Below are 23658 nucleotides of genomic sequence, written 5' to 3'. Positions count from 1 at the left end.
GGTCCGGCACGGGGTCTGCTCCCACGGGTCTGGGTCCGGCACGGGTCTGCTCTCACTGATCCGGCACGGGGTCTGCTCTCACTGGTCCGGCACGGGGTCTGCTCTCACTGGTCCGGAACGGGGCGACTGGCATGGTGCCTCAGCGTCTGACCGTCCGGCATGTGTGTGCGTGACTGCGGCAGGTCGCAGCCGTCAGGTTGAACTATGACTCAGACGTTGGTTCATCCGCACCGACCGGAGGCCCCGTCTGAACGGTCGGTGCGATTCAGGATCAGACTCAGAAAGTCTGAATGGGTTTCCTGAGTCTGATCCTAGAAAGATATCATCTCGTGCTTCATGCTCTGCTCTGGATTTTGGATTTGTTTTGGATTTTTGAATTCTGGATGGATTTTTTTTAAATTCTGGATTCATGCTCTGGACTTTGAGCACCACACCCCATCGCATCCACCACGAAAGCGCGCTTGCCAAACCACTTGGACCACGTTGAGCGGGCCCTAATCGATTACAGCTCGTCGTCAAACTCATTTGGACTCGACCGCTCATCGACACCGGTTTGCACCCACACCCACCAGCTACCTGCCGCGGTCGGCGAGAGCGGGCCGCGCGCCCCTCGGCTGCCGGAGAAGGCCGGCGCCGCGCTGCGGCGGAGCACACACCTCTGTCGTCTGCAGGCCGCCGCTGCTGACGAACGATTCGCCGTACATCCTCTCGTAGCGCTTGATGCCGACCGGAGAGTACTGGTGCTCGTCCAGGAAGTTCTGGAAGCTGCTGAAGTAGTCGCTGGTCGGTGTTTTCCGCAGCAGGTACAGCAGCTGGTACGGGTTGCCGTAGTACTGGGAGAACAGAGATAAATAACTGGTTTGGCCTCCCGCTGACCACCCAGATATTCTTGGCCTTTTTGCTGTTTTGAAACTGATAAAGTTTGCGTTTACTTTAATTACTTATCGCATTGTTGTTACACAGTGCGATGCTGTAATGTTCTCTGATCCTGTAGAAGAATGTAACAGCGAACCTGCGGCTCCCCGGTTTATTCAGAAAACAAGCAATTCGAGGCTAACCGCAGGCTCCAGAACAGCTGTGTGTTGGGGTAGGAACGCCTCAGCTGGACGAAATCATTGGTCTAACCTTTACAAAAACGTCCACGGAGGCTGCGTATCGCAGTGTAAACCGGTACTCTGTAGTTTCCGTCTTCAAACTGGGCCCTTGCAGTAGACTGCAATACAACGGGGGACTCCGGTAGAAAGTAGGATTTGTTTGACGCTGTTTGTTACCTGAAACACCGTCACACCGCTGAAGTGCGGCTCACTTTTACCATTCGTGCAATAACGATAATCATCCACAAAGGTAGCTGCTTGCACACACGTGCAGGTGCACGGTTTTATGACGCCGCAGCTTTGCGTGCCACGTCAGGCGCCGCTCTCGTGATGGCGTGCTCGTGGGAGCCGAGTCACGGAAAGACGGAAAACGAACGTCTGAATCAGCGAGAGCAACGTCGGCCGGCATTTCATGGGTGCGATCGTCAAGTGGTGCTATCTGACGCTGCTTCATCGACAGTCGCCAGAGACCAGGTGATGCTATCTAAATCAACAGGCTGCAGGATGGGCGGACGGTTGCTCACTCATGACTGTTAAGTGACGTCAGACCTGCTCTGTTGGAATTACCTGATTGTTTAATGCACGACTCCCGAATGAAGAGGTAACCATCGGGCTTAAGCCACTTGAGCATGCCGCTGACCAGCTTGTCAATCTCCTCGTCCGAAAGGTACATGAGCAGCCAGTTGCTGAAGATCATGTCGTACTGGCAGCTCTCCAGCTTCAGCTGGGTCACGTCCATGCAGAGGAACTCGACGTTGCCCAGATGCTGGTTGCTCTCGCGGTTCTTCTCGATGTACGTCTCGAGGAAGTCGACGGCGGTCACGTGTCTGGCGCGCTCGGCCAGCTTACGCGTGAAGCGGCCGATCCCGGCGCCCAGCTCCAGCACGCGCATCCCGCCCACCTGGCACCGCGTCACATGGTCACACGTCACACACAAACGTGAAGTGGCCGATCCCGGCGCCGAGCTCCAGCACGCGCATCCCGCCCACCTGGCGCCGTGGCACATGGATACACACACACGCACGCACGCACGCACGCACGCACGCACGCACGCACGCACGCACGCACGCACGCACGCACGCACGCATGCACCACGCACACACGCACACACACACACACACTCACACACACACACACACACACACGTGAAGCGGCCAATCCCAGCGTCGAGCTCCAGCCGACCTGGCGCCGTGCCTTATGGTCAGGCGTCGCACGCACGCTCCTCGCGCTCCATCTGGCAGAGGCGCCTCCTTATAGGCGCAGGAGTAAGGGCGGGGGATGGACGCTTGTTCCCAAACTTTTAAAGTGAGGACGGCACCCGCCTCTCCCCCTCCCCTCATCAACGTAACTTCGACGGAGCTGATCTTTTCATGTGTAAGATCAACTATTTTTCTACAGAAATATGTTTTAAAATGCAAATACTGCTAATAGCAAATGCAGTAGGAATTCACCATGACAAATACAGAAATTCACCCCTGTTTTTGCTTGCTTTTATTTTCCCATGTGGCTATATGTGTAATTCATTCATTTGTCGATTGAAGACAACGTTTTACTTATCAAAAGTTGGCTATTTTTCGGGGTCTCGTCAAAATAACGTACTGTCCAGCGGTGTATAAAATGTGCACTGCTTTGTAATCATCGTATGCAGCACACACAACTCGAATCAGGGGCGGAACCATGATTTCGTCCAGGGACACTTCACTGTGGTGCCCACTGGAACTTTATTGTCCTGCTCACAAAATGTCCCAATTTATTTCGGGAGGCAAATTTTCTTCTTTTGCCTTTTATGTTGAGCTGCTTTGACTGAAAAGGAAGCCAGAGGATTCGACCGTGCATGCATTTAGGGGTAAATAAAACGAAATTAGCCAGGAATCAAAATAATGCATCGAATAAGCCGCGAACGACACAAACTTAAACGTGGTTCATTCAGCTCTGCCTACAAAACAATACCAGCGGCAGGGGCGCTGCTGGATTTTCTCGAGGCTTTACAAAGATCTTGAGGGGCACGTGGATTGAACGCTAGTGTGGATCAAAACAGGGCCAGCAATTTCCATTTGATATGCCTAACCCTTGTTCACCTGGGAAAGTTTATCCTTGCTTGAATATCCACCATTGAAAACTACATAATGCAGCTTTAAAAATACGCACTCGACGTTTAGGGGACGAAACACCGGCACCCGGCCTTGCAGCCCGCTTAGGCCGCGCGACGTTGGTCCCACTCTACCCGGAGGTGGTGAACGGCGGGCAAGAACCTTTCTAAAAGTGCCGCTTTCGCACAGTTAATGAAAGCGACTGGAATGCCTGTGAAAGGTGTCCCGGGCCGTAGGTGTCACTCGTGCGATACTCAAGTTACGACTTATCACGCACGGTACCATGAACGCAGGATGCGATGGTGGAATGTATGCTGCTCGCGTTGCTGTGATTGCTAATTCCGTTCAGAGAATCAACCCCGAAGTCGCACAAGTAATCCTTTTGGTCAAGAGCTCAAGGGCGTTTTCGTCCCAGCCCAGACTCAGAGGCTGCTATCCTGGCGATACTATGGGACAGGGACATCCGGGACAGGGCATCCCTGATCAATACGGAGGCCCTCAGAGGAATGCATCATACACCGGTCTCCTCCATGATGTGACAGTGCCTCTGAATAGAATATCTGGCACCGGATACACGCAGGGTAATGGATGTGAGGCCTTGCGTTGTCAACTCGTATCTTCTTTCACGGTAAAGTAGGCCCCGTCCAAAGCAAAAGACGTCAATGACATTCGTGGTTCCGTCCCTGTCCCTGTGCAGCAAATTGTCTGGCCGACCTGGGACCCACTGCCGGTACTGGGGTCTCCCATTTAGCGCTCTGGACCCTGACCAGCACAGGGTCGTTTCACTGCTCCAGTGGTCCCGACCAAAGTAAGACTAGAGACCCTTGTGATCAAGGGCGGATTCGGGGAGGGAGAAGGGGTCATGCCCACACGCAAAGGTCGCGAAACCATGATTTGCCGCCCCCCCCCCAAACGGCCTGACATGTGCTGATATGTGCATGTTATGTCATGTTTCTAACAGCTAACCACGTAAGTTCCTTGTTTTGCTATTATCGGGGCGGTCATCTCTATCACCAGTTAGCTCGTATCCGCAGCTTACGCCGATTTCGGGTCTAACATCAATAGTGCTCACCGCCCACTACCTAATAATTCCAGAGTTTTTCAAGAATTTGGCTGTCTGTTTGGGGCCGGAGAGACTTCGTTAATGAATATACTTTCCAAAATTTGAAGGCGTCTTTTGTCATTGCTCGCCCGTAAAATGTCAGTGCTGTCTGTCAGTTGTTGTCGTGTCCATGTCATGTCGTGTTCCTGTCGCATGTGGTCCAGAGGTGCCCCGTCACGTAAGTGCATTGTCAGGCGTCGTGAGAGTGCCGTTGTGGCCACACCAATGTAGTGCATGGAACGAAGTTTGCAACCTTCCATGTTACATTTGAATTGATACACTACATTGGTGCATTTTAGTTTGTCGGGTTTGTCTGAGTTGTTTCTCATGACAAAGTTAGAAATTTTCTTATTACGATAATAAATGACGTCTCTTTTGTGGTCGTTTTGCCTTTAATATGCCGAGAGATAATTTCCCGCACAGCTTTTTGGTCTTGTTTGTGGGCGGATGTCATTTGATTTTGAAAATACAGTTTTGGTTGGTTGGACGTCTTGTCTTGGTTCACTGTCAAAGTGTCTTGTCACATGTCCTTGTATTTCGTTTTCAACGTCATAATTTGAAAAACCGTTTTTCACCAAGATTTGTTTGATTCTTAGCAATTCTGAATGTAGCCCTGTCCAATCAGAGCAGTACATGAGTGCACACCTATTGAACGACCTTATGACGCTAATTTTGTAGCGTCGAGGACACTCACTGTCAGAATTTAAGCACCTTCCGTTGTTAGTCTGTTTTCGGTATACAGTCGTTTTGAATTGTTGTCCTTGTCCATCGACAGTCACGTCAAGAAAGGGTATTATGTTTTGCACACTTAGCTCTTTCGTGAAATTTTAAACCAGACTGCTCTTCGAAAGTGTTTTTGAGACGTCCTAGTTGTTCAATGTCTGTAACTTCCACAAATTTATCGCCTACGTAACGGCTGTAAATGTCCGGTTTTATGTCGTCATTTTATAGTGTGTTGGCTTCTACGTGTCCCATCAAGAAATTGGTGAATAAATGTCCTAGATGTGAGAGCATCGCATCACCCTCAATTTGGCAATACATTCGTCCATCAGGCTCGCGGAAAGGAACTTCCAACGCACAGGCTTTTAGTAATTGTTCAACAAGGTGCTTTTATATTTTGACAGGAGGAATTTTGGGATGATTATAAACGTGGTCAAGGATGATGGATATGGTTCTTTCAATAGGCATGTTTGTAAATATATTTTCAATGGAAAGCTTAGTAGACCCTTAGGCTGACGAGATCGCTTGTGATCGCGCGGCTCCTATCAATAACTACTGAGTCAGCAGTAATTTTTAATCAAACGTGTATAAAAGAAATGATTCTGCCAAAATTTTCCAACACACACACACACACACATGCATACATATATATATATATATATATATATATATATATATATATATATATATATATATATGTATGTATGTATGTATATATAGCATGTCTGGGTGTGAATGTGAGCGCCTCTACGTGTTTTAAATGACATTCCACAACAGTGGTTCCCCAAAAACAGAAGCTAGATCTGCCCCTGCTTGTGATTGGCATTTGAGGGCCTTGGCTCTTTCCTCCATGGGAAAGGAGCCCCTGGCACTTAGACCAGAGTGAAGCCGACTTCTTGGTATTGTTGGTCTTATTCAATTGATCGCATAGAGGCCCTCGCTGTCTTACGAGGCCCTCCATTGGTGCGAGAAGTCTTTACTTGTTACATTTTTTAGTTCGACCTTCCAGCTGGGGTCCCTTCATATGATCTCCGGCCTGTCCTTCGGATCCTCCAATCGGACCGTTGGTTATCGGCCCCACGGTGGCCCGAAGAGCCCCTCGGAACCCTCGGGACCTAAGGTCCTATGGGGGGGGGGGGGAGGGAGTACGTATTCTTTGCCCCTTCTTGCGCCCTTGATGGCTATGCCTTTAAAATTTGGTTCCCCGTAAAAAGGGCAATTTGTGGCCATTTGTGGTGTTCCCTGGAACTTTTCACTTCAAAATTGAAGTTCTGGGACTCCTTGTCGTGCCCCATTGAAACTGAGTGTCTCTTGAAAATATGGATTATGATGCACTGAAATGAAAGTTAAGGTGCCCCGAAATGAAGGTTTTAGTGCCCGCTCGCCGGAAGACCCGATCCAGGATTTTGCCAATAGGGCGGGACGGACATTGCAGTGTCCCCTGGATTTTGTTGTCGCTTGAAAAGGAAGGTTTTTGGGCCGTTTGTGGGACCTCCCCATTTGGGCAGCTCTGGAAAATGCAAATTATGGTACCACAAATGAATGTTGTCGGTGCCCTTCTTCGAACGACCAGATCTAGAATTTCGACGGAGTGGAAAGTACAGAAATTGTGGCGCCCGCGGAATTTGATCTCTTTTAAAATGACCATGGAGAACCATTTAAATGATCTGTCTGGATCTGGTGACTCTCGAAAATGAGGATTATGGTTCCTCAAAATGACTGTTTTGGTGCCACGCCGTCCAAGTGACCGATCCAGGATTTCATCAGGGGAGAAGGCGCAACATTGCAGTTAGGGACTCGTTGTAGTCCCCTTTGGAATGAGGCGCTCTTGAGAATATATGCTCTGATGCCTCGAAATGATGGCTTTAGTGCTTCTTCGGTGGATGGTCTGATCCAGAATGTCGTCAAGGAGCACGACATTGCAGTGCCCCTGGAGTTTCGTGACTTCCGAAAATTAATGGTTGGGGCCTTTCGTGGTGCCCCTGGGATTTGGAGCCTTTTGAAAATAAAACTTGCGTGGCTTCGAAACGCATGTTTTCGTGCTCTTCACCATTGGGGGTCCAGGGAGGCGGTGGAGGGGGCTTGGCCCCGTTGTCCCCCTGGATCCGCTGCTGACATAAATACACGAGCTGCCACCGCCACTGACTTAGTTACAACACTAAGATAAAGCGCCCAGAAAGGCCAGCGTTTTTTATTCCTCAGTGAGGGAAACTGCGAGGCGTCGGACATTAAAATTTTCTTTGACCGGGACTTAATGTAGCCGGATGTTTACCACCTGGTAAAAATGTAGGTCTGTATAGCAGTACACCTAATGTCACCAGAATGCTCCTTCCCTCCTAATAAAATCTCGTGTTTGATCTCACCGCCGGATAAAAATCGTAACGGCTGAGCGGGTAAACAATGCAATATAATGTGCGCTAACAGCTGAGCGGCTAAGCGATGCAATATGCTTTGCGCAACTAGGGCCATAAGACACGCAAAGGTTTGAGAGGTTAAGCGAAAAAAAAACTCCGGAATGCGGCAATGAATAAGCCTTTCATGGCTATCACTGTGCCCCCAAATCAAAAATACGCGCCGCCGTGTACAATTACCACAGAAGAAATCCTTCGGTGCCCTAAGGCAGCCTATAGAGGGGTGCTGGCGTTTTCATAGCAGAAGGAGCATGTGCCTCCATTGCCACCCGCTTTTGGTCTGCCCCTGCTTGGTTACTGCACCGCTCAGATTAAGGGCTTTTTCATAAATGATACAAAATCCAACTTAAAAAGTACACCCTTCATATAAAGCGGGCTGAATATGCTAAGAATGATAGCGGGGGGGGGGACTCGTTGACCCTCAGTTCAGGCACCAAAACATAATTTTGACCTCCATCAGTGATAACAAACACGTACATCATAACATAAACGTAATTTTGAATATATATATATATATATATACATATATATATATATATATATATATATATATATATATATATATATATATATATATATATATGATACATAACAGCGCAATATGTGTAACATCACTTATCCAAAGTACGGCTAATATTCGATAGGCATTGTCATTCATCCCGAATATATATATATATATATATATATATATATATATATATATATATATATATATATATATATATATATGATACATAACAGCGCAATATGTGTAACATCACTTATCCAAAGTACGGCTAATATTCGATAGGCATTGTTATTCATCCCGTGATCTAGTGATCTAGATCACGGGCTGTGATCATAATCTAGATCACTAATGGTGATCCGAGTGATGGGATTGGTCATAACGCAGAATTACTGCAGGAGCTGCCTCGACGTGCGGCAGGTCATGGGCTAAGCATTTCGTGACAGACAGATGAAACCCAATATGAAAGGGCTGTTGGCACTTAAGACATCCGGTTCTTCCAGCAGCATTGCTTCCGTTGTTAAGTACCGTGATCGCGGCAGCCGGCAGCACTGGGCCAGGGTTATGGGTGGTGTTGCGTGCCGATAATGCAAATGTCACCATCATAGTGAATAATAAGGTAGATGCTTTTTTAAGTTTAATCCAAAATTTTTGGACAGACGAATTTCTGGCGTCAGAGCTGACGCTAAGCAGTGTTTCTTGTATCAGCCCTGAACCCTACCATCCAACTGCGCAATTCCAGGCGAACGGCAAACTTTGGCGGCGAAAGTTAAACATGCCTCACTGTTCGGCTCGGCCCATTCTACTCTCTGGCGTCTCCAGACTTTCAGCGCGGTCGCTACCGCGGGTCGCATGCCATACTTGTCAAGGACATGTAGCGAGCGCCTAAAGCGACTCGAAACCATCCCGCCACGGGTGGGTGGGTCGGAAGGCAGGTGCTTTAACCAGCTGAGCTATCGGAGCACGTGAACGAGATCGTCACGTGCTCATGGAAGGAGCGCGATGTAATTTATACAAAAGGACAGCGGGGAGAAATTGATCCGGTTCATCTTTCGAATTTGACTTCCGCACCAGGTTGCGTGTAATTTTCAATAACGTTTCACTAAGTCCCTCTTTTCACCAAGTTTGAAAACCATTTGGCTGAAATCAGGACGTAGAAATGGGGAGCGGGTTTTCCAGGTAATTTTTTGCTTACCTCCGACTTTGATAATGTCCACGCGCCCATGAGTCCCCCACTCACATGTGATGGAAACTAACGTCAAACGTATGTTCCATCTCCAGTCTACCTGCTGCGCAATTAACACGCAAGTCCCCTTCTACCTGCATGAGGCGAAAAGCTTTGTCAGGCGCATACCTGGCGCCCTAGCTTTCTATGGTGGGGCTTAGCCTTCGGTGCTTTTTGGAAGCCATCCATAAATTACGTTACGTATTTTTGGCAATGTTTCAACCCTCCCTCTGTCTACGCATGGCTTGTACTGCATGAAAGCCCTCTCTCCGCCTTGGTTACGCCGTGTTAGGTGTAACGTCCCCAAACAAGTAAGTCCGTTTGCCACCTTATAAGGCGGGTGGAGGTGTGGAACGGAGCCGTGCATGTTGCTTGCCATTGGAAGAAGCGGCCGGTGTTTGGCTTTAAGGTCCTAAAACATAAAAAACGTGATCGTGACTTGTAACCACCTTTGAGAGCAACGTTACGATGTGCACACTCCCTCCCCTTCCTCTTGTTACGCTTTGGTTGCGCTCCACCAAAACCACCCTCTCCCTCCATGCTTAACAAAACGTATGGACAGCCTTTTATCTGTGGTCATCCATGGCGATACGAAAGGAACATTTCATACTTGCCAGTTTCAACGCAGACTGCGACGCTCTTAATCCTTTGATAAGATGCGACGTAGATTAACACCGTTTGAACCCCACTCCCGAACAAAGGATCGGTGCGTTATCAGACGGAGCGGTGTGACGGATAGCAAGCAAATGTGCCTCGCCGACCGTCAATACGGCGCGGAGATCTTAGCACAACATACCGCACTACCCAGCCCGATGCGCCGCTGCCGTCAGATATGCGGCGCCTCCCTCCCTTCTACAGGAGAGGACGAGGTCAAGCACGCACCCCCGCCCGCCCCGCTGACCTGTGGCACCGAGTCGAGGATCTCCACCTCCTCCTGCTCGGCCAGCTGGCGGGCGTCCTCGTTGAGCATCATGTTCTCGATGGTGGGCTCGGAGAACTGGGACCAGTAGTCGGCCATCTGCTGCCGGACGCCGGTCGCCATCGCCCGCGGCACCAGCCACGGTCCGCCGCTCTGTCGACACAGGTCCGCACGCACGGCCGCTGGTCAACGGGGGCTCCAAACGGGCGCGGCCGGCCGCCGGCGGACAGAGCCGCGCTCAGTGCAACACACCTGGGCACGGCGGTGTCAACGAGCCCCGGGACAGTTCGCCGCGGTCGATGACTGACCCCGCGACGCCGATACCAGGCTCGGTGGGTATCGTTGCCGTTAGCTACTGTACATGCACGGTATCGGAGGATCGCGCCCCCGGATCTCGGTGGCCGCCCTGGTGGGATCTTGGGGCGGCCTAAGTACCTTAAAAAGCTGGTGTCACCTCCCTTTGTGCATGCGGTAGGTTGCTAATTTCATTTCCGACCCGGCAAGGCAATATGCTCAGTTCGACTTCCATAGGATCGAGCCAAAGCCAGTTTCCAAAAGACGTGGTGTCACCCGGGGAAAAAAGTGGATTTAAAGAAACTAGCACGATTTTGACCATACCAGTCTGTTAACAATGGCAGGTGGCTGAATCCGCTGCTGCGTGCGGATCAATACATGCCTGTTTACAGGAGCGCACTCGGGATGCTCCAAACGGAGGGCTACAGACTTTCCGGCGAACGTCGTGCGTTTTAAAGGGCTTTATAAAGATATCCGACTGACGCTATCGACCGGATTAAATTTATCCGGATTTATTATGCCGCCTAATTTATCGAACGGAGGGGTGGATGCGGGGAGGAGGGTGAGGTGGGGGGAGGGGGGACGGGGAGGGGGAAAGTCCCCTGCTCGCCGAACGGTAACCCCAGGATTCATAAGCTTACAAAACCATTATTCCCTCATAGCTCTGTCCTCTGAAGCTTGGCTTTACTTGACGGTGTTGCTGCAGACCAAATATCGTCTTGACCCGTCGGAACGTAACGAAGGCATACGCATGCAATGCAATCGCCGCCGAACGTAACCATACGCATACAGGAGAAAAGGTCACCGAACACAATCATACGCATACAAGTGCAAAACGACACCGAACTACGAATACACATGGAAAACAATACCGACGCTGCAGGTATACAGCGTTGTGCCGGAATCTTCATGGAAACAGTAAACCTCATAGGAATAGAAAACTTGAAACCCAGTAATTCGCCACGAATTGAACATCCGTGAAATGGTTTGGAGCTCAATAATCACATTCAACAGAAATTCACGACCTCTTCGATTTCGCTCAAGCCTGACACACGGTTAGCCAATAGGGCCTCCAGCCTCCAGCTGAACGCATTCTATCTTGCATTTAGATGTTTGACTTCCAGTGGTTATGAAAGGGTCAAACCGAATAAGGCATGGATATGCATTGTGTCACAAGTCATTCGGTTCGTCTTTCAACAAGTTGACAAATGTGGGATTCAACGGAAAGCATATCATATCAAGGTCTTTATCGTCATCGGGAACGGAAAACAGCGTAGGAAAAAGCAGTTTTTAGACGATGTTGTGCTCCCTCAGCGACATGGCATCCACGGGCGCCTGCTTCGACTTTCTTCAAAGTCGGATTAAATGTCATCAAGGTAAAATTAGGTTCACCCTTTCCTTGTAAGCTCATGAAACCGTAACCTCCAAAGCTCACAGTGTAGTACGTCGATATTCCACATTGGTGATAACCATGGGTTCTCTGAAATGATAGTGCGTGTGGTGGTGGTGGCGGGGGGGGGAGGGGGGTGGGGGGGGGGGGGTAGAGTAGTGGAAGCTGCAACAAGGGACAAAATACCCTCGGATTTCGTGTATTTCTGTTCTGGTTATCCGTTACATACATGCCTGTGACTAAACTATACCTAGACTTACTTCACGTTTCTAAAGCTTATGCACGTAGCCTCAGCAATCACACGTAAATGCCTGCTAGTTCGCATCAGCTTCTTAACGCACCCATTTTGTGAAGCTGAAGAAGTGCAGTTGCACCTCTCTCCAGCACTCTGAAAAGTGAAATACGCGTATGATGCATTATGACGTGCTTAGGCAATTTGTGGTACATTCGTAGCTGTATTCGCAGGAAGGGGGCTTCCGCAATATCTGTCGTTATTTCTATTTGCCTGTTAAGCGTTAGTCCAGACGCCGTTTCTCCCTACAGCCCAAATATGACACTGACGCTGGTGAATCACCGGTCTCGTGGAGCCTATCATGACAAGCGACATTTAGCGACTCTACCCATGGTGGGCTGCGACACTAATACTGCTTTACTTGAAATTGAGGCCCGCGTGGCTTTGCTGTAAGGTCTCATGAGAGAACAGAGTCGGGTTTTTTGGGGGTGGAGGTGCCATCGTTAATTCAGATCATAGATCTAGTTCAGCTACAAAATAAGAAACAATACGAAAAACGAAATTCTTTCCAGGACCGATTCTTTTTTATTCTGTGCTGAACGTAATTTATTGCTGGCACTAAACTCACCATCCAGTTATTGTAATGCGTGTTCAACGGACCCATTTTGCCTCGGTCCGTTATCCAAATAGCATGAAAAAACCCTTATCGTGCCATGGGACTACCCGACTGTCGGCCGCCCTGTAGACAGGCTGACACTATCAAGCCAACGGCCAAAGGTTCCTCTTTGACGAGGCCTATACGAACACTTATTCTGGCAGGCGTCACGCGTCTCGTCACATCACAGGGTGGTCAGTAGAACAGCTGTGCTCTACCAAAGTTGACCTCCCACCAGGACGGGTGGTGTGCCTGCGGGACAATCTACGTTTTTTTGCGGGCATTTTACGCATTGCAGCTGACGGGTTCGGAGAAAGGCAATGTCCGTAAGCTGCCTCTTAACTTTTTCTTTCTTGTCGAGAGCTGTCACATGTGGCCTTCAAAGCAGTCAAGCACAGTTAGACTCGGAAAAATGCTTGACACCATTAATTTGTGGTATCGTTTTTAACATCCCTTGCGCTTTTTGCTGTCAGATCAGAAAATGTTTGAGCATCATCTGCAATCCTGCGGCGAATGCGTCCCTTTATTTTAGCCCCGCTCTTTACCATGGTACAGAATTCAGCGGCTCGAAAGTGAATCCAACTTTCCGACTTCAAGGAAAAAGTGCCTCACCGTGTGCGGCGGATAATGACACCATTTAATAATTTGCAGTCTTATGCATTTAAGTCACGCTTGTTTTGCGGGCTGGTCATTTATCGCATTGTTATGCTGATAAACAACTAGTCCACCTGAAATTGAAATGGCTGACATTGGATAACGTGCACGCTGTGAACAAAAACATGCGAACGCCTCAGGGACGCGACAACAATTTAGCATGCATTTTGTAAACCACGGTTCAAACAGCCTCATTCTAGCTATTGTTTTACAGTGTATTTTTATGCGCCTTATGGAAGCAATTTGCTTTTAGCATTAATCCGACGCAAATTTCGGTCATTGTAACTTGGTGATTATAAGTTGTGGAACATAACTGAGTATTGTTATGCATGTTCCTTATGATTATGTTGTTGATTACAATTGCTGGTGTCATGACGTAGTTGAATTAAAAAATATGATACGACGCCAAATTCAGTGTAAGATTTTAGCACACCGCTCGCGTGTCGCCCAAAAGTCATAGCTTAAATAAAGCAGCCCTGCTTTAGACGGGGGTGCCGTGCCCACGACAAACGACAAAAACGACAAAACAACCGTCCCACGACAAAAAAAAAGAACATTGGAGTAGATGGTGTAATATGGCAGAATGGATTCGCCTCAAGCCTCGCAACTGAACCCTTTAATGTAGCCGCATATTTATCGCACAATAAACACAAAACATTTATGTTTGTCGTTTACAGCAGTGCACTTACCGACACTAGCACCCACCTCCCCTTGTAATCAAAAGTGGTGTTGGCTCCCACTGCCAGATACAAATCGCAGCTGCTCATCGGATAAACGGTGCAACGAACTTAGACACCTAGAGCCATAACACACCTTTAGAAATTGTTTAGAAATTGCTTTGAAAGGCTCCGGAGCGAGGGAATCATCTCAGTCCTCCGTGACCAAACAACGAAAATCGAAAGCCGTGATGTCAATTTGAGTTGAGTACAGGTGACTAAAGTTGTCATACTTTTAAAAAGCTCCACGGTAGTACACTGCTTTATCGACTCTGACTTTTTCTGCATGCTGCATGTTTTTAATTACACACTTAATGCATATATATATATATATATATATATATATATATACATGCATGCACATATTGGCATATATACATGCATATATCTTGCTGATTGTGGTAAAGATTTGTGCTATTACCTCAATGTTTTAACATTATTTAGCGATGTTTCATGTTCAACAGGATGCAGTAAGCTGCCCTTTGTTACCCCGATGTCTTATGGGAGATTGAAAACGAGTCGGTGGAATATCAGCGCCAAAGAATTGATAAAGTTACAGCTGTCTACATTCGGAACGACCCTGGAACCTTGCCGACCTTCACTTCGACATAGGCATTCGATCGAACAGTTACGAAAACCTGACGATAGATGCCAGCAGACTAAACTGATAGCAGTTATCATTCTACACTGACCATCAAAACAGTACTAACCATGTCGAACATACCTAACGCGGGTGCTGCGTTGTAACGGCTGCACACCGTCTTGCAGTCACACCCGGGGGTTTCTGTGGCAGCCTTTAATGGTCGCAGATATCAACTTACATTCTTCTCACGTAACCGACAACGTCTGGAGCAATATAACATCGAGCGCAAGTCGATCGCCGAAACCTGGTTTCGACGCTCGACAGCAAACAACACGACCATGGCACTCGACAAGAGCATTTTCCGCTGAGGCAGAGCGCGGAGCACGACTGCAGGCTCCTTTTCTACTGAGGACTCGGGTCGCCACAAAAGAATGCAAATCGACACCGGTGCCCTTATTTCTCTAAAACGGTTTGAAACAGGTCGTTGAGATTTGCTTGCTTTTTGACTAGCTGCTCCGCATAAAATATCAAAATACTGATGTTCCAGGGCCTTCTGTTCCAAGTTGTTTCCAAACTGTGTGAAATGCATTGCGTGCCACTAGTGCAGGTTTATAAAGACCATTTTTCGGTACCTAGATGCAAAGCCTTACACTCCAAACAATAGAAGTTCTCCCACATGTGAAGGGAGCAAAATATTGCATCTTCTTTGTTTTTGCGCAGAGCTGCCTCCGGGAGTGGACTAAGGGAAGCCCCTATCATTTGGAACATGAATATAAACTGGAATACTACATTCCATCCTTCACTTCCGTACATTAAACGGCACATTGAAAAAGCTATGCCAGAAGCGAGTCCAGGAGCCACAAAGAGGGTGAGAGGGAAAAGGGGTGGGACTGCAGACTGCAGTATGTGGAGACCGTAGCCATTAACAGCCAGGGGTGTTGCCACCGGTTTTTGATCAGAGGAGGGGGGGGGGGGGGAGAGACTTGAAATAAGTCGGCCCTGGCTCCCGTTCCCTCAATTCCCGCGCCCTAGGCCCAATCCCAGTACTTCCTTGATAGTCCCTTTTTGTTAACCTGTCTGCTTGCTTGGCCATGTGGATTCGCTAAATATCGATGCGCAAAATATCAAACGTTTAATATCAACACAAAAATATTGACTCCGCAAAAGCCGGCAGTGAAAAACGCCTCTACGCTAAGTGTTTACACACAAAGTATCGACTCTGCCAAACATCTGCACCGCAGACTATCGACATCGGGAAACATCGACAGGTTAAGTATCGACAATGGGCACAGATACGCTTGTACACAATGCAAAGGAGTGTGAGCTCCGGGCTTTAACAATTATATGTGCTACTAACAAGTTTGGAAGGGCCAGAGCCATGTATTTACCCCCCCCCCCCCCATGTCGGTTCTATTTGCTCAAATGTCTCGCCATGAAATTCAAGTTCGGGGAGAGAAGCGAGAGTTGCATCAGCTTTTACTCTGGGCTCCCTCATACCATAACTACTGAGGATAGCACAAATATGTTTATATCTGCAGACGGCCTATTCTTAAGGCACGTATGTAGAGGTAAAATTTTAGAGAGCACGTTTTTGTGCCATGGGTAAATGACCTCTGGATAAAGCCGTTTCAAATGAACCAGCCTGCCCCACCCGAGGGTATATTGTAACTGACAGCGGGGAAGTGGCTTCGTCTTTTTGCATGCGGTAAGCTAGACCGCAAGCAAGCTAAACATGTTACAACATGTTAACAAGTTACGTTAACATGTCAAAACATGTAAACAAGAGACTCCCGTCTCTGTTGTTTCGTAATCCATTGCGAATGCAGCATGACAAATTTTTGCTCTTTGCAATCAGTCAGTGTTTGTGTTACAACTGCCGTCACCTTCATTCCGGTTGCTCAGGCAACAACTATGGATAGTACTTCAGAGGTGCTGATTCAGCTTCAAAGGTACTTCAAATGCCGACTTATTGCCTGGATAACAGAAAGTCATGGCAACCATGTCATTCAATCATTGACAGTGTATCATTCCATGGCATCATTGTTGGTACATGGCACCCCTAATACAACATGCCCCGCGCACAGACAATACGTTTGCACCCCGACATCCTGGAGGAAAGCTCGGGCCAGCCTGAAATCTTTTGACAAGCAGGTGCCGAATGTTTGTCATATCGGGTGCAAGTACTTATCGGGTACACATTGGGTACCGTATAACATTCAGATTGGTCTGATTATACCGTAAGACGGAACTTTTCAGCGATCGGTAGGGTTCTAGCGTTGTACAAAAACATATTTGTCATCTTCACCCCAAGACGGGCGCATGGATGCAGCCGGAAGTACAATGGAATGTAACGGACACAACTTCGCGCCAGCCAAGTGACTCGAGAACGGCATCTGTCGAATAGATTTAGAGTAAATCGCTCTGACACCACTGAGACATGATATGACTCATCCCAAACTCCCCTCTATCGAATTTCCCCTTTCACTTCAAAAACCTTCGCCCTGGCGGCGTGGCAGGTTACCCACGGATCTCGGAAATAAAAACTCAACGGCACTGTGTGTGTCGTCCCAAGCAATGTGCTGCTTTTGTTCTGACATTGCTCAATGAAGGATGAAGGATGACTTTCATGAAGGAGGTGAGCTGGAGCGTGCTTGGTGACCATCACATCTCGGCAAAGGAAAACAGCGGGACGCTTTTGACAGGCATTAGAGGCCTGGAAAGGCGCCCACAGAGGCTTCCTTGCTGCCCATAGAGGCCCCGTATGGTACCCATAGAGGCCTAGTATGCTGCTCCGGACCTTGGTATGACGGACTGGAGGCAGGTGTTGTCTCTCAGAGCACGTGTTCACATTGCCGAGCTTTGCCGGGTGCCGCACCTAGCTGAAACAGTTGTGACACATTCTGGACTCTATTAAGCTCGGAGACAATGAATGTCCCCCCCCCCCCTCCCTTCAGTTGAGGAAGCTGACGATAACCACTTTTGGTTATTTTTTCCAGTCAACGTCCATGGAGCCAATGTTAAATTTCAGAAAGTTGCGGGAGTACCTCCCCCCTGTCCACCAATTTCTCGCGCCCCTGCCACTCCTAGAACGCCAGATGATAGAAATTTCCTAGTTTATTTATTGTTCATTCTAGAGACAAAAACAAACCATTATCGATAAACCTCGTCACGCATTGCACTCTGCATAAATCGACCACACGGATTTCAGAACTAGTTATAAGGAAGAAAGGCCCTCAGCTCCTGAGTTTTAGGCATTTTGGTCTCGAGTTAATCCTGAGCCACCGACCTTCAACGTTCCACGAGTCACTGGTCAAACAACGGTATACAACCATTGCTACACCTGTTGACCTTGATATGTCGATTTCTTTGTGTTTTCTTGTGATGAGTGTGCTGATTACAAGCATTTTACTAGCCGTATCCGCACGATTTTTAGGCGGCCATTTTGACGCCCACGCCTGAAACGGTTGAAATGAATAATTTGTGATATCAATACTTATTTTGCGTGACTTGGCATGGATATCAGTTATGTATCTCAACGGACATCGTTGATAAATGTTGGTTCTGACGCAAATGCAGCTCAGCATGTGCAGTGAGCTCAACGTGTAAATGCAAGCAGGTTGCGTCATTTTGTTTAACATTTCTCGAACATTGTTGCATTTACGTGGCGGCAAAATGTTTACAATGCAATCAAGCGACGATGCATGTGCAGAACACTCCCTAAAACGTTGGACGAGTGAAATATATCTTAAAGAAATGTCACATTATGCAAATCTGCGATATTCACATTGGAAAGACAACTCAGAGGCATTCACAACATTGACGTTTTAAAATTTAGTTAGAACGCGTTGAATTCACTGGTTTATTGCAGTTTTCGCAGCCTTATCAGTTTAGCTCAACATGTTCTTTGTTAACTGTTGCTGTAACTGTTAAAGGCTACTGTAACTGTAACGGTCAGATGTTACTGTAACCGTTAACTGCTACTGTAACTGTTACTGTTACTGTAACTAATTGTAACATTCCAGTTACTAAGACTGCGACACTCACTCTACACAGATTACCTGATGCAGCTTCGACAGATACACAACTCTTAGAGACAGCAGGGCCACTCTCATTGCACATTATCTAATCTAACATGTTCAGGTCAGGAGGCTTCTCTAGCCTCCTCACCCGATTTCCTCGGCTGTTTCCCAGCTCACCCGGTCTGAATTATTTTCTTACGTCAATCTTCCAGGGATTTGTCGAGTTGAAAACAAAAAACACAATAGGGAAAGGCAATCAATTCAGGCATAAGTAGCAGCCATTGCTATCGCCGTTTGTGCGATATGTCTGATGTGTCCTGAACCTTGTAGTTTATTTGTGTGCCTCGCTTCCGCACCTCTCTGGTTGCTACGTCCAAAATGCTGCGCGTGACTGGCACGCCGGGTACGAAAAATGCAAAAACAAGGCAGATGTACATCGTACATTAAGTAAGTACGCACTTATGTACATCGGACGTAAGTACATAAGTACATTAGGCACTGCACGTCTTGCACGGGCCTTACCGGTCAGTTACTGAAGCCGCACTGGCGAGTCCGGGCAGACTCTGCACGCCGGCCACCGGGAGCCCGCGCGAGGCCACGCCAGGAGGTGGCGGCCGTCACCGGTCTGAGTGGCCCCCCTTCCTGACGGACCCAGCCCGGCTCCGGCTCCGGCGGAATCGACCCGACCCGTCGGCGACCGGAGTCGGGGCTCCCGTGTCAGCTCGGAAGTGGACCAGCACAATGGGCGACACGGGACCGCGGAGACGGTGCCCGCCGGTGCCGCGCCCACCGCCGTGCCCGCGCGACCGCGGCGGGGGCGGCCCACCGGTCGGTCAAGCCGTGCGGGGAGGCTGCAGTACAGAATCTCATCTCGCATTCTTCGCGCGCGAAACGTGGAGTTGAATATAATTGTGTACCGTTTCGCCGTGCGTAAATCTGCGGAAGCGCAAAAATATGTGGACTGAAAGCTTTGTGCGGGTAAATCTTTGTAACGCAAAACCTCGAATCAGCCAAGCTCCTTACTCGCAGTTCACTGTTACATACCTCCTGCACACATTTTTACAGCACATTTGCCCATTTTTATATCGCATTTTCCATTATGCATTTTCCATCGATCGCGTATATCCAATTTACGCAATTCTCGGGGACTCAGAAGCGGCTAAGCCAGGTAGGGCGCAAAGTAGCCAGTAAGCCGCATGCGATTCTCCAGTTCACCAGATCGCGCATGTCACGCTGCACCACTCTCGCGCATCCCTGCCATTCCAGAGCCATGCGCGGCCTGCGCGCTATCTTACGCATGACATTGAACCGACAAACTAGAATTCCTTCAGCCTAAATATCTCTTCACAGATTGTGCAACTATTCTCGACACATTTTCTTGCGCATTATTCATTACATTGTTTTTGCAGGCATGCTTGGGTGAGTAAAGTTTCATGTCTTACCTGCTATGCACTACGTAGATACGAAGATTTCGGATGCAAAACTTCGCTTTTCAGTTGGGCGGGTTCGGGGGCTCCAGCCTCCCCAAACTTGGACCCTCCACTTCCCACCCACACATTTAGAAGCAAGTGTTCCAAATCGGAAAAAAACATTTGTGGTGTATTTTGGGGTCAGATCTTGTCCTTTTTCGTTGTTCAGACCCCGAACACCCGTGGTTCGTAAGTGCGAAGACGCACCACAAATAAGTACGTCGCGAAGATTTTCCAACGGCAGTGTAGGAGGTCTGCTGGTTCATTTCCGCATCGCTGTTTTCCCCCGTTTGCTCACATTCGTCAGCAAATAATCCAACAATGGTAAAAGACGACGTCAAAACTGTTTCGGGCGCAGCCGGCAGGCGTCTGTTTAGACAGAGCGCCAGACGCGACGATGGAGAGCCGCGCACTTGCTATTTGACGGGTCTTGCAGCTTGCCACAATGCGGTACGAATGAGTGCATCAGCACTTTTCGACTGGGCTCAACCATTACATTCATTGGAGCAAGTGACATTTTGTGGTACGTCTGCTAGCCTAATAGCTGTGCTTTGTAATGACGTGCCCCGCACGGAGCGTGCTACAAAGCAGCGATGGGCTGCTGCCAGAGTCCTTTCATGTACCGATGCCGATGTGTGCTTGTTTGAATGGCAACATTACGTTCTACATCCACTTATTTGTTTATACACAATGCACCGGCTTCTTGTGTGATGCGCACTTCGGCTATTGGAACGTAACCAGGGGGTAACAAGGGGAGGGAGGGCTGGAAAGTGTAGCGTTTTCCCCAAGTATGGTAGCAGATCATGCTAGTTTAAAAAAAAAATGTTTTATTCCCTGAAAGCTGGACACCGCTGGCTCTTTTATGGCAAACACACACCTGTCTGTCTTTCACGCCTGCTACTCAGTAAGGAGCCAAACGGACGATACGTTTTTGGGTCATCACGCTTACCACAGCGTAACCAGGGGGAGGAAAGTTTTCGCCCAGTGCGCCAGTGGTAACCAGCAGGAGGAGGTTAAAATTATCGAAAGTGTGTAACGTAATCAATAGACTGTCTGTTATCATTCAATCATACCCTTCATTCACATGATGAGCCCGTTACGTTGCAGGTTTTCATTGGCTACTATGTAGGATTTTGTTATCCTAAAAGGAAAATGTTTTTCTTTCGACCTTGGCCAGACTAAGAATCTCAAGAGTCTGCGTGAATTGACTAAGGATTTATGCCTCATATAACAACATGCAAACGTCATGGATAACACACAGATGCACTTTTCGGTTCCATATGAATTCCAAAGCTTTCTGCACATAAGTACTTGCGTTTAAATTAATCTCTTATGTCTTGTAGCCGGATAATATATCATATGGGGGAGGGGGCGGGGCGGGGGGGGGGGGGGGGGAGCGTCCCCATCCTTAAAGGGATTGTCTCACATTTGAAGATATTGAGGCAAGCATCAGATATGATCAAACAAGCTCACTTTAAGCCATCGGTATACTTTTTCGAGTGAAAAACTGCTCTAGACAGCACAATTCTCATTAGAAAATATGCTCTTCAATGTATCATGATTGGATTATGTTATGGTAACTTGCACAACATTGATTGAGAGCGCATTGACAGCCGTTATCGTAGAAATCGTGCTCACGAACGCCGGATATGAACGCCTAAACAATTATACGTTTCTTGGCCTTGGTCACCGCATAACTTATGGAATAGCAGGATTTGAATGACGTTATTATGACGTCATGAATGCCAAGGTCACTGAAATGTTCTCCCCAATATACCTTTTCACATTTTCGCGGGCGTGTAGCCAGAAACTAGAGAGGCTAAAGTCTTTAGAAGGCCAGGATTGTGAACAGCACTGAAGGGTCTTCAATGTGGCTATTTCAGTTCAAAACCCTATGCATATAAATGTGGAGCATTCCCTTGAACTTTTCCACAAGTTAACATCACGTCTTCGAAGACACATGAAAAACTCCTCAAAAACTGGACGTGCCTCCTGTTTTTCGGCCGTCGCATGGTCTGCTACGGTTACTCTGGTGTACCCACATCACGATCAATGGGAACAAACAAATAATTCTCATAGATCAGACATCTACAGGCATCCTCTACCGCCATCTCGTAGGATGGCTAAAACTGTCGACCAACGTGCCAAGCCGTGCGAAATGTCAATGCAGTTCGGATGTCTCGGTTCAGTCATGGCGCATGCCGTTTGAAAAGATAGTTTTTCGTCTCAAAAATACTGTCAGTCTTCTAGAATCCCCGGAAGGCAAATCTTACCTCAATGATGAACGATGACATGGTAGCACTGTATGGATACGAGGACCGTGAGCAATCAGATTTGTGCGGAAGGTTCGCCAGCAACGCGTTGTTAAGGAGAGGGGTCGCTGCCCGCGTCCTTTCTTTTTAAGAGTGGTCAGAGTGTGCATAATCCCACGTTTTATCAATCCCTTGGCTCATTACTCGGTCTCAGAGGGGACTGCAGCCGATAGTTCAAAGGAGGCTCGCTTCTTTGCCAAACGATGAAAACATCGAAGTCAAGTTTGCCCATGCTAGGCGCAGAGTGAGACGCGCCGCCAACCTGCAGCGCATTTGTTTTCTTTTGCTTTCTCGCTGCTGGCACGATCCCTGTCGCAGCGGCCGCTCGATCCGCCCGTGTCCCGTTCGCGACCCCTGCTCCGCGGCAGCCGCAGTTGGTCGCCCTCAATGACGTCACATGAGAATCCTGGTCGGCCCGAGCGGCCATTGGCAGCGTCACGCCACCTGATCGTGCCACGCCAGCTCAAAGGTCACCGGTAAAGGCGGTTCCTGAACAGGCGTCGCACGACCGAAGGTCAATGTCACGATGGGTAGCACGCGTTCATCATATTTTCTTCTGTCACTGCCCATGTGCCTGGGGTTTCATCTGGTACAACCCAGCCGCTGGTGTGTACGGCCAGACCAGACATTTTGACACTGCTCCCGTCAACGCGTATATTTATCACAGACGTATCTCACAACTGCGTTAATCGTTTAGTTGCAGAACATAGTTTTACATCACCTAAGATATCTCAGCTATGTAACGTAGAACGACCCCATCGGAAGGATTTCATCACCGGCTTCCTGATTTCGCACGTGGGAAGCATGACGCAATGCGACAGTTCGGCACAGACGAAGCAGGCATCTTCCCAATGCGACATGAGAACCTCATTGCCGACTCGGGTATCCTAGCGCGGCGTGACTGCGCGCACGCTCGCGCTTTCGTTTTACGTTAACATGCTGACGGCTGGCTTACGAGGTAAGTGACCGAATCAAACTGCCTGAAAAGACTCATTTGTCGAAGAAGACCTGATCAAACAGCCTTCGTTACTTGTTCCTAATGATAAAACAATGTCATCGCCAACATGTTACACGAGCTCTTATCGAATGCTCTTTTTGACCGAAGCATCTTGCACGCATTCGAAATGATGCTCTACGCTCGGAAGTGCGTTATTTTCCGCCCCACACGGCCAAACGGAGAACGTTTCTGGCCAGTAGCGGCAGCCTCATTTTTGCACCGTTTTCAGATGCCACCAACGCGCCACCACTTCTCCGTTTCGCAGCTTTAC

At 48.4% G+C, this 23658-nt stretch overlaps 1 protein-coding gene across 1 annotated transcript in view; it reads right to left on the bottom strand.

The window, feature by feature from the left end:
- LOC119098230 (phosphoethanolamine N-methyltransferase) overlaps positions 1 to 22419 on the bottom strand; it is a 23525-nt gene extending 1106 nt beyond the window's left edge. The window contains exons 1-5 of the mRNA XM_037221156.1: positions 22352 to 22419; positions 10049 to 10219; positions 1662 to 1995; positions 1126 to 1271; positions 657 to 833 (exon numbers count right to left, since the gene is read on the bottom strand). Of these exons, the coding sequence (XP_037077051.1) occupies positions 657 to 833; positions 1126 to 1271; positions 1662 to 1995; positions 10049 to 10219; positions 22352 to 22372 (849 nt within the window). The 5' untranslated portion in view covers positions 22373 to 22419. The remainder of the gene's footprint in view (positions 1 to 656; positions 834 to 1125; positions 1272 to 1661; positions 1996 to 10048; positions 10220 to 22351) is intronic.
- Positions 22420 to 23658: the final 1239 nt, after the last annotated feature.

The sequence above is a fragment of the Pollicipes pollicipes genome, unplaced genomic scaffold (genome assembly GCF_011947565.3).
Source record: "Pollicipes pollicipes isolate AB1234 unplaced genomic scaffold, Ppol_2.1 Scaffold_4740;HRSCAF=5597_pilon_pilon_pilon, whole genome shotgun sequence".
Classification (NCBI taxonomy): Eukaryota; Metazoa; Arthropoda; class Thecostraca; order Pollicipedomorpha; family Pollicipedidae; genus Pollicipes; species Pollicipes pollicipes.
The sequence above is the reverse complement of the archived record's forward strand: the minus strand, read 5'-3'. Positions and strand labels throughout refer to the sequence as shown.